At 38.8% G+C, this 10,839-nt stretch overlaps 1 protein-coding gene and 1 pseudogene across 1 annotated transcript; both read right to left on the reverse strand.

Moving 5' to 3' along the window:
- Window positions 1–808: 808 nt before the first annotated feature.
- LOC129777793 (glycogen [starch] synthase) lies at window positions 809–10,839 on the reverse strand. Its single transcript, XM_055784275.1, has 6 exons — window positions 10,529–10,839; window positions 3,387–3,511; window positions 2,940–3,316; window positions 1,544–2,884; window positions 1,343–1,481; window positions 809–1,288 (listed from the first exon to the last, which is right to left on the reverse strand). The coding sequence occupies exons 2-6, from the start codon at window positions 3,508–3,510 to the stop codon at window positions 1,182–1,184; spliced, it is 2,088 nt and encodes a 695-aa protein (XP_055640250.1). The 5' UTR covers window position 3,511; window positions 10,529–10,839; the 3' UTR covers window positions 809–1,181.
- LOC129781002 (U4 spliceosomal RNA) lies at window positions 6,777–6,845 on the reverse strand (annotated as a pseudogene).

The raw sequence follows: 10,839 nt of genomic DNA on the forward strand, positions 1-10,839 counted from the left end.
AGCGAATTCAATTTTGCAATTAAACCACTCAAAATGCTTAATATCGAAGCCACACGCGGAATCATGTTCGATTTTCGGTTTTTGTTTCTCTATTCCACTTTTGATCAGTATTCATTGTCATAGGATGGTTTAAATATTATAGAATAGCATGTAGAAGGGTTTCTCATCAACAGAAATTTGAAATTCATAATGCAACTATACAAATCAACCACCTGTCCATCATACCCCCACTGTCCGTCTTACCCGCGGCTCCCCTACTGTTTTCTGCCGCACCCATCTACTTTTAGATTTATTTTTTTATCATTTCCTTTCATGATCTCTTATTGGTCTCTATACTACGCGGTACGAATGATGTGATTTGTAATCATTCTGAGTTTCTTATCGCGCGGTTTCCATACAACACGCTACGGATTACCCTGGTTTGTATGCAAAATCCGAGTTTCTTATAACACGGTTTCCATATAACGCGATACGCACTCACCGCGTTATAGGATGGTTGACTGTATATACTTGCTGTCTCTACGTAGATACCATCAATATCGTCGAGTCAATAACAACTAGCCAATCAATGCTACTGAAACTACGATTATGCTTCGAAATTAGACGTTCAAATTCAATACTCTTCAAAAACTGAGATGGAAAGATTTTTTAGACCAAAAACACAGATTTTATTATGGTAACCCTGCTCATGACCTCATTCAACAGTATTCATCTTCATATACTGAGTGGCGAACTGTATCACAGAAGGTCACGGAGATGAAAAAATTAATTTTGACATGAATTTCGGTTTACAGGAATTTTACTCCTATTTACACCAGGCAGTAATATTTATTTCATTGTGATTGGTCAAATCAGAAAAAAGATATCTAAAACATAAAAAGGGCCATCAATTATTGGTTTAACTAGATAAACTCTGTAATCTCGTTCTAACACTACTCTTACGGCTTAACACACACAAATAGTACTAGCTGCTCGAGGTAAACTGAATTAGTAACATAATGTTGTAACAAAGAAAAGAAGATGAACCTGCTGATCAGATGATGAAGCGTGTGTTCGGGAAGAACATACCTATAGATTTACATTTGACTCGACTCGAATTAGGTTAGCCAAGGAATCGAACTACTGTCATAATTTGTATCAATTTAGGTTCCCCTCAATTCTGGCTATATGCTAGTAGTTGCTCAATCGTACGAATTGGCCTTCTTCAGCTCCTCCAATTCTTCCTCTGAGTTCACGGAATCCTGTTCGTCATCGGAGCCGTGAAGTGATGGTGCTGGAGTTGTATGTCCTGAAAAAGAGTACGTTTAAGTAACCGATATCACTCTACCATGACGTTGCTCACTTGAAGAACTTGGGCTTGGGGGAGCACTGATTGGACGTGGGTAGTTGAAATCGGCGGCACGCTTCAGGTAGCTCTCTGACTCGTCAACGTAATCCGGATACACAGTCTGAAGTGCTTTAATTCTCGCCTGGCGGTAGTACTGCAACGAATTGATCATTTGTCAGAGAAATCTCAGACCATTCATTCTATTTCGATACTTACAATTCCCAGATTCCTCCAGTCTAGCAAATCGCTCAGCCGCTCGGTACGATTTCGCTGGATAATTCTCTGGCGTCTGTTAAGTTTGGAGAAATCGTACATAAACCGAGACAGCTGTTGAACGCTCTCCTCCAGGCTGACGTGACGTCGATCTACGATGTAGATACCGTACGACTTAGGATCGGCGATATGCTCCTGCATGAAACATCCGAAGCCGGACAGATTTGTTGTAATGCTAGGAATTCCCATCACAGTACACTCGGCTGGCGTGTAGCCCCATGGCTCGTAGTATGATGGAAAGACGCCCAAATGGCACCCACGGACAAACTCTTCATAGTCCAAACCAAACAGTGGATTGGTTTGGTTCAGGAACTCAGGGTGGTACACAATCTTGACTCGATCATTCATAGTATTGAACAAATGGCACCGTCGCACGGATTCCAACACCGGATCGTTCCAATCGTCGACAACATTATGGGTGGTGATCGGTGGGTTTCCATCACGTTGTAATGCGTACAAGCAACGCTTGATCTTGACAATATCCTCTTTAGTGAGGATCTCGTTGCCGTCGGGGAGCTGCCCCTGCAAACAAGTATCGTACATTCGCTTGCCTATCTGATGCTGAATGCTGTTGATCGTTTCCCGCAGTTGTTTGGTTACTGCGTGTCCACGAAGAGATTCAACGTTGAAGTTATTGGTCTTGGTAGGGAAGATCAGAAATGCGACTACTGTAACATCCGGCAGATTGGACTTCAACAAGTGGTTCAATCGAGCCAAAGCTTCAATGAATATGTCAGCGCCTTTGTTGGTGAATTCATAGCGCCCAGCAATGAACATGTAAAGTGTTTTATCCAAGTTGAAATTGAAGTGTCCGTAGAAATGACCGCGCGTGAATTCATGAATTTTATCCTTTGCCATGGCATGCAGATTTTGGAATTCGTGAATAGCCGAAAACTTCTTCACGTTCAAACCGTTTGGGGTTATAATGTCCGGTTTACGCTTCAGCAGATGCTCTGCCTCATAACCAGTGATCTCCGAAACTGTGGTGAACACATGGGACAGGTGCGTGGCGGCTCGCTCTAAACAGTACCGATGATAAATTTGTCGCTTGCCAGCTTCCTCGTCAACGGGGAACTTGTCGAGATTGTTGTAGAAATCGGTATTTCCAGCGCACAAATATCTACCTAACAGAGTAGCGTGAGTAGTGAACACAGTGGCCACATCGACATGGCGCGTACGAAGTGCAATCAGTCCAACACCCGCTTGCCACTCGTGGAAGTGCGCAACAATGCGAGGTGGTCCGTAATCGTTATCACGCGAATATTGATCGGCGCATTGTTTAAACTAAAACAAATCAACAAGTGTAATTTAATACAAATTAGATCGAATAAAACTGTACCTCTGCAATGAAAGTCGCGATTGTATAGCCTAGAATAACAGCGTCGTTGCTTTCCACGTCCAAGTGAGGAATCCCAACGTTGGACGATTCCCACAGTTCATGTTTGTAGGAATCCATTTTCCATGCCGCCGAGGAGAGATCGAAAAGAATAATTTGAGGATTCCCGTCGACCAGCCACCGTCCGCAGTGTACTTTGATGCCTTGGTTGCGCATTGCAGAGACTGCGCCGTAGAGTGGTCCATTGCTGGGAAACTCGCAGGCTTCAACCTCTGTCCGAGCGGAATACTCTTTGTACGGTCCGATCAGACAATACTGATCTCCCAGCTCCTCCGTAGACACGAACGCTTTAGATCTGATTACGGTGTAGATTCCACCGACTGTTGAATAAAATTATTATGTTTCTATATTCTGTTCGCTCGCTATCTCATTGAATCATTGAATACTCACCCTTATTGGCGACCTCCCATGCGACTTCGAACGTCCATCGGTTCTCGGTGTTGGCTGAGTGTCCTCGATCGAGAAAAGCCAACAGATCCGAACTAGATTCAGCCCGTGAATAACGTCGACTCATCCTGCGAAAGACAGACAGGTGGCGTACGATTAGAACCGTGCAAGGTCAAGTCATAGTATTTGCTATGCATCAGAATTTTCCCGCCAGAGTAGAGAAGCTATTTTTGACCACTAACGGTCACACTTTAATCGCTTGTTTAATCCATAAACCCATGTGATGCTAGCGAGTGTTTGGGTGAACTCTGCGCAAGTTGGCGCATGATCAGTTGGTAACATGGTACACTGATTGAGATCGCTAGCAGTGATTAGACGGTCAGTACAAGTCGATAAAGTTTTTTATGTACTCTCACTGCTGTAGACTGCATTCAATCTCTCAATATTGTATTGTCACATTGAATACCTTTGTTGACTCGTGCTGTGAAAATGCTGCATGAAACCGAAAACGTCTAACCTATATTTGCGTATATTCATTGGATAAATGTTGAAGTCTAAATACAGCAATTTCAATTCGACCGTATTATCATGTTCGTGCATAGTATTAGTTTATCAGAGTGTCAGAAATGCGCTAACACGCACATCAGGAGTTTGACCCGTAGCTATTAGCAAAATATCGAAACAATACGAACACAGAAACAATCTAACCCATTGGTTATATGACATCTAATACTGCAAACTTAGTTCATGATATTTGGACGAACCTAGCGTTGATTCATACACGTTATATGATCCAGTGAAAATGATTTACTATGTAGGATCATTATGATTCGGAAGATTTGTGATATTTAAGATACTTTCCTGTTGGTTATCTCGGACAAAGGTAAAATGTGACATGTTAAAAATTTGATGGATTTTTGTGCTGTTTGGAAAAGTGACAAATTTAATCAACTTTTTTACGGTCTCTATTCCCGCAAAAGATTTTTTTCAAATTGTATAGCGAAAACTATTTTTTGAGGCTACTCGTTAAGTTTTGTTCGATTTTGTTTACGTGATTTTTTTTATAACGTTCTCTCTCATAAAGTATGAAAAGTAACAGATAGTCACTGCCTATTAATACTCACTCTCTCTTTCTCACACCTACGCTAACTGTCTCGCTAGCTGTACCCTTTACTGAGAAACACTACAAAAAACCGACTCACGAGTAATTGTTTCATCATTCATTCGTACTCATGAATCAAACACAGTGAGTATACTTAAAGCCGCGTTACTCGGTAGCAGGGTTACCCTAATAAAATCTGTGTTTTCGATCTGATGAAATCTTTTCATCTTAGTTTTTTCCCAGAAACCCTGTATTGAAATCGGTATAATACTTTTATAACTATAAGTAAAATTTTAAGCATATTCTTGAATTTATTATAATTAATTGCTATAGTTATTATTGATTTTACGATGTACATTTCTGGTACACACACAAAAATATAATTGAAGCAATAATGTATTAGGTAGTTCTTTTAACTTAGGCTTAATTCAAGAACAGGACTATCAAGACATGAAAAAGGGACATAAAATTGTTATGAAGATATGTGCTCAGATATGGGTAGCACCTGAAATAAAAATTTCATCCAACATAAATTAATTGGGCATGTCTTTTATTTTATTTGAAATTATGTTCAGTACAAAAAAAACTTTAAAATAAAATCTTCCAACAGTCTCCGAAAAATGTGGGTTGATGAAAAAATGGGTGAAACTCTTCAATGCAGGGAAAGCGTTGCAGTAGTGTACTCTTTTCTATTCAGAAGCTTCGCCCAGATTTCATGGGGTATCGGTGCAGAATTTATATCAATAGAGTTGATTTCTCGGAACTCGTGTTCCAATTCCTGTTAATTTCTTTTAAGTATAGGATATTCTATAAAACTTTATGCAAAGACGATAAACGAAAATAACAGCCGGGGAAATTGAGTGTACGAAAAATCGAACGTTTGCCATAACGAACGCTTTTTTTTGACGTAGGACGTTTTGAGTGTTTGATTTCTATATAGGGAGGTCACTCTACGAAATTGAAAATGAGGCATGTAACGATTCATTAAGAGATTTCCAACGCATATTACACAAAATCGTTATTGCGATAAATGTTATGTTGTATACCATTAGACAGGAACTTTATCCAGCAATTTTGCTCAAAACATAAGTTAAAAGTTAAAAAAATAGCAATTTGACGATTGAAATGGGTATATTATTTCGATTTTACTAACCACTCGTTTTCTCCCACAACGCAACGAGTAACCTTTTTGCCTACATTCGGACGTTACCTCACAATGTGAGTATTATGAATTATTCTCCATTGTCGATAACAGGCATTTATCAGTTCTTATATTATCTGTTGTCCAATCAATTCGTGCTCAACTCACGTGTTTATCGTGTAGGTCTTGCTACTAACAATTTATGTAATAGGGGTCCAGGATATCATGATATCTCTCGCCGGATCAGGTGGGCGATCTCATCAATGAAGAAATTCTAAATGTTAATTCTGTTCAACTGAATCATAACCTCCCAACCCTCAATGCCATTGTTTTTTTGCAAAAATGTTTGATTATTCGGGAAATGGACAATTGGCGATCTAACGTACAAATCTACACCTAGGCGGCGCTGGTGAAAGTGATGATGGTTTTAAAGTTTGCAATGTGAGTTTATGGAAGGTTTGTAGTTCTTTCCATAAATCACAATGTTACAGTCATAAAAGATTATTTGATTGCAATGAGTTTGGAAGAAATTTAATTCTGGGCAATTTTATATATAACATGTTATTTTCTTACCTCTTTCAGTAGTTAAAATTGTATAAATGTTGACAATGGTTGAATCAAAAAAGGAAATTCGAGAGCACAATCAAAAACAAGTTGAAAACTGCATGGTTCCTGCATGTGAGAACTACCTTGGAAAGTCCGGAAGTAAAATGTACGTGATTTGTTTTTGAGTTTTAGGTTACCTTCTCATTATTTTCTTAGTTCAAAAACAAAATCCAGATGTCTCACCGATCGCATGATCAGAAAGAAATTATCGTTAAGCATTGTCATTTCTTCACAGCCAACAATAAAAATAACAGCAATAGCAGCAACGTCTGCCGGTAATAAATTAAAACTACATGGAATAAGAAAGGTCACATCTCACCATAGATCGATTAATTCAGGTATGTACTTAGAGACTTTCATTTCTCTGTGCTTCTAAGTCCCAGAATGTAAAATTAATGCATATATAAATGCCGCACATTAGCTAACTTAAGTAACTTTTAGTTAGCAGTATGTTTGTACTTGCAAAAAACTATGAATGGTTTATACCTTTGATATAACCGCAAGGTTGACGTAGGACTGCCGTTGACTCAGTAATCATTTGTGTTTCTTCAATTAGAAATAATCGCACCTCGGATGTTCCTCATTGGGTACGATATCGCCGCTGCGCAGAGCTATTTTGTGTGTGTATTGATTAAACTAGTGAATTAATTAAATAATTTTTCGAATTCTATTGCAAACAAATCCCAATTTAGGTCAATTCTTGTATTATGGTAGTAGTTATCGCATCAAATATCACCATTTTGCCTAATCATCAAACAGTATGCGTAAAAGTTCAGTGAGTTGGCGACATGAAAGGATATTTTCCAATGCTGTCTTGAATAACTGAGCCAAAGTGTTGAATTTGCACCCGCTTTGGTAGACCGTGTTAGCAAAACGAATTCCTGAGTGTAAAAATGCATGGGGGTTTAAAAGTACTGCCGACTTGTATGTATCTGCCATGCCGATTTTCCCAACTTCTTGATTTCGGAATCTGTATTGGGAAAACACAATCCGGTTTACAAAAATGCAATCGAGTACAAATATACCCGCCATTGTTGTCACACGTACAGATTTATCTGGAATGGTACAGATTTTTTCGTTATTTTTGGTACAGATTCTGTACGGTACAGAGTACAGATTTTTGTCAAAAGGTACATATTGGTACAGATTTTTTCCACGTGTGAAAATTCTTACATTTGAACAAAGCAACATTGAGGTACATGACGACTTTTACGCCGCAGTATCGCTTGGTGCTGCTGATCATAAAATCATTCACAATGCAATGATTGATCAGTTTCATAAGTTTCATTCTCACTAATATCTGTGAAGAATCTTACGTTGTTTCAATGTCAAACGCTATTGAATTTAAAGATCATTTAAAAAGCGGCAAGAATTTTTAGGTTGGAATAGCAGCAGAAGTAATTATCAGAACAATGGACAGCGAAAGGCAGATCATTTCAAAGGATATTTGTCGCAGTTTTTTCGTGGAGCTGATCAAGCAAATGAGAAATAGATTCTATTTTGATGACCCGACGCTCAAGGCCGCGGCAATGTTAAATCCCAGGAACTTTTCCAATTTGACAAGCATTAACGTTGCGTACAATGTACAATGGGATTGTACAAGATGTGGAGAATTAATTCCGTACCCTAAAGATAAAATTACACCGTAAGGAAATCACAAAACATTTCTCGGCAACTGTCGAGCGATTTTTTCTGAATATAATCAGAACAAAAACAAGCTTCGAAATTGGCTCAGCAATGATACGGTGAACGCTATTTTGAGATCAAAAGATTTGATCAAGCATCGTGGTGGCAACTCGAAAATTTTAGTAAATGATGGTATGCAATCTACAAAATCAGAAAAACTATGTGTAAGCATTATCAAACACACGAACGGCTTGCAAATGTAAATGTAATATTTGTAGTAAATAGACAAATATTTTTTTCATGCTAATAAATTAGTTTTTTCTCTACAACAAAATTTTCGATGGTACAGATTTTTGGAAAAAAAGAACAGATGAGAAAGATTTTTAAACCCTCTGGTACAGATTAAAATGTGGCAACACTGGTACCCGCAGCTTGCATCTATTTTGAAATGCTTATTTCCCCAGGCTCCATGGCTTAGAAATCTGTATTAGGGGAACACCCATTCATTCCAGCGATCGTAGCTCAATCGTTGCGCAATCATAGTGGATTTCCGATTGGTGTGATTTCAATAGCCTGTTTTAAAAGCAATTTGAGGCTATTGAAACAATTTTTTTATAAAAAAGTAACGAGCATATAACGCGTAGACATTTTATCTTTCAAATGAAGTATTTATCAGACCATTTCGTTCAGTTGTTTAAGAGGTATTAACACTCAAAATATGGTTGCTCCGGCGTAACACTTTCGTTTTGGAAACTTTGAGATTACACTCCAGTATAGAAATGAAAGACATAGTCCTACGTCAAAAAATACGGGTTTCGGCCAATGTTCGATTAGTCGAACAGTCATTTCCCGAAAAATGGAAGATGGTAAAAAAAATTCTTGAACATTGGGGTTTCTTTAGCGTCTATACTCAAAATGACGCCAATGGCTTTCGTTAAAAAATATTTTTACGGCTTGGTCGTTGATGGGTTAATAAGTCCTCACTATTATTGAACAAATGTTATTCATTGCACGTAGTTTCGGATGACAGTGCATTTATAGAGAACTAGCACGCTTCAAATTATGCGTATGTCGCTTCGACGAAGTGTAAAAAAAAAACATTTTATAGCGTTAACAAAAAAGTTTTGTGTCATGTTTTTCTTGAGTTCTACCGCATTGCAAAAAGGGTGGATCAACTGAAACACATAGGATTCTTGTTGAAATTCACAGCTACTGTGTTCTATCGAAAACAGCATAAAAAAATTATTTAGACACTTCAAACCGAATTGTCACAGAAGAAGTTTGAAAAAGTTGTTAAAATTCAACGATACGATCACGGGAGACGGCTATCCATTAGTAACCTAGTCAAACATAGAGGGAAATACTATACAGAGCCACGAAGTTCATCGGCCACGTGAAAACATACGCATGAATGAAAAGTCACTCTCGTTTATGACATACGGTCTGGCTAAGCAACGGATCTCTGCCAAAAATTGTGTTGACCTTTGGATACCTTCAAAAGACGTGTTGTTCTCGGATTTGAAATTCAAATACTGAATAAAAAATAAAATAAAAAACAGAGGAATCTGATGTGTTTTTGTACAATTAATATAAGTTGCTATTCTTGGGGAATCATAAATCATTGGACGGCACTATAGGTGAAAACACATCTCCAGGCTCACTCAACGCGGGCCAGGGGAAAATATGAAAAACGAAAGTTAATTGCCGGTGACATCTAGCTGTATTTTGGGCGAATGAAGCACATGAGTGATTCATTATGAATCATAGAAGCTTTACGGCGGTGCGTTTGCCACCGATCACTTACGGAATTAACTGTACCGATAGCACGATAATTGGAATAACATTAGTTTGTCGGTGAACCTGAAACAGTATTAATGATACCCATGAGATACCCATTTCTGATAAATTGTAGAGATAATTTATTTTAGCGTTTCGGAAGCACTATTTTCATGAAAGCCCATATTATACTAGATTTCCTTAAAATTGTATGAATGATAACAATACTTTTCAATTGATGTTACATTTACCACAAGGTCATCGAACGACCTTGACTTTGGCACATTGGGAGACGCAGGCTGGTATCGTTCGGCGGGGATCCGAACGATGCGCGCGTGTGGATTCAGACCATCAGTAGCATGACTCCTGGCGGAGATGAAAATAGATTTGACCTGTCAATCCTGCAATCTCATAATGTTTATAAACAAAAGTTGTTTTTCCTGACAATGCGATCTCGTAGGCAATGTCTCTGGCGACACCGCTCACGCCTCGTTTCGTTATCAGATACTGCAAGACGTTGAGAATTGTATTCCTAGTTTTGTTCCACTGGACGTTATATAACTGCCAGAAAATGCTCGAACTGGTTGAAAGTGCAACTAACTAAAAATAAATCCGCTTGGAATCTTGCAGGACTAGTTTCATTCCCGTCACTCCACCATCCCTAGGCGTTAACTGGCTAATTAATCATGGACGTTTTGGGTTCACAAAATTTGCGCCTATTTCAATAATGTTCATTCGAAAATGATAAGTGTTATCAGTGGTTCTTCTACGATTATAAAATATCGTTAATACATTTTTCTCGATCAAACAGAGTGTTCCAATCGTAACAGCCACCATATCACCTTACACTTAGCGGAGAATTGTCCAAATGTCAAATAAAGGTCAATGTCTAACCTTACTCAAGAAGATCGCACCGAGCTTGCACCACAGCACTAATAAACCGTTCCGGAACGTCCAAAAGCCGCTTCGATTTCCGTCCGTACACTCAAATTTCACTGGGATCCAATTTCAACACTACTAGCTCAAATGACCACTTCGGCAAAACCATCAGCTCGAATTACACCCAGAAAAAATCTCTGTTATACACTAATCACCCGCACACCTTCCACGCAGCAATGGGGAAAGATGACTTTTTGGCGAGCCACGACGAGAGAGCTACGCCACTACGCGGCGGATGCTTGAAGAATACTAGGACTTGTAGCCCT

This window comes from Toxorhynchites rutilus, chromosome 3, assembly GCF_029784135.1.
Source record: "Toxorhynchites rutilus septentrionalis strain SRP chromosome 3, ASM2978413v1, whole genome shotgun sequence".
Classification (NCBI taxonomy): domain Eukaryota; kingdom Metazoa; phylum Arthropoda; class Insecta; order Diptera; family Culicidae; genus Toxorhynchites; species Toxorhynchites rutilus.

Bases quoted from the DNA above. Each gene is read 5' to 3' on its own strand.
- LOC129777793 (XM_055784275.1), bottom strand. From the start codon at position 3,510: ATGAGTCGACGTTATTCACGGGCTGAATCTAGTTCGGATCTGTTGGCT. The intron at 1,482-1,543 runs GTAAGTATCGAA...AATTCGTTGCAG, and splicing joins ACTGGAGGAATCTGGGAATT to TACTACCGCCAGGCGAGAAT. The intron at 1,289-1,342 runs GTGAGCAACGTC...ACTCTTTTTCAG, and splicing joins CCCAAGCCCAAGTTCTTCAA to GACATACAACTCCAGCACCA.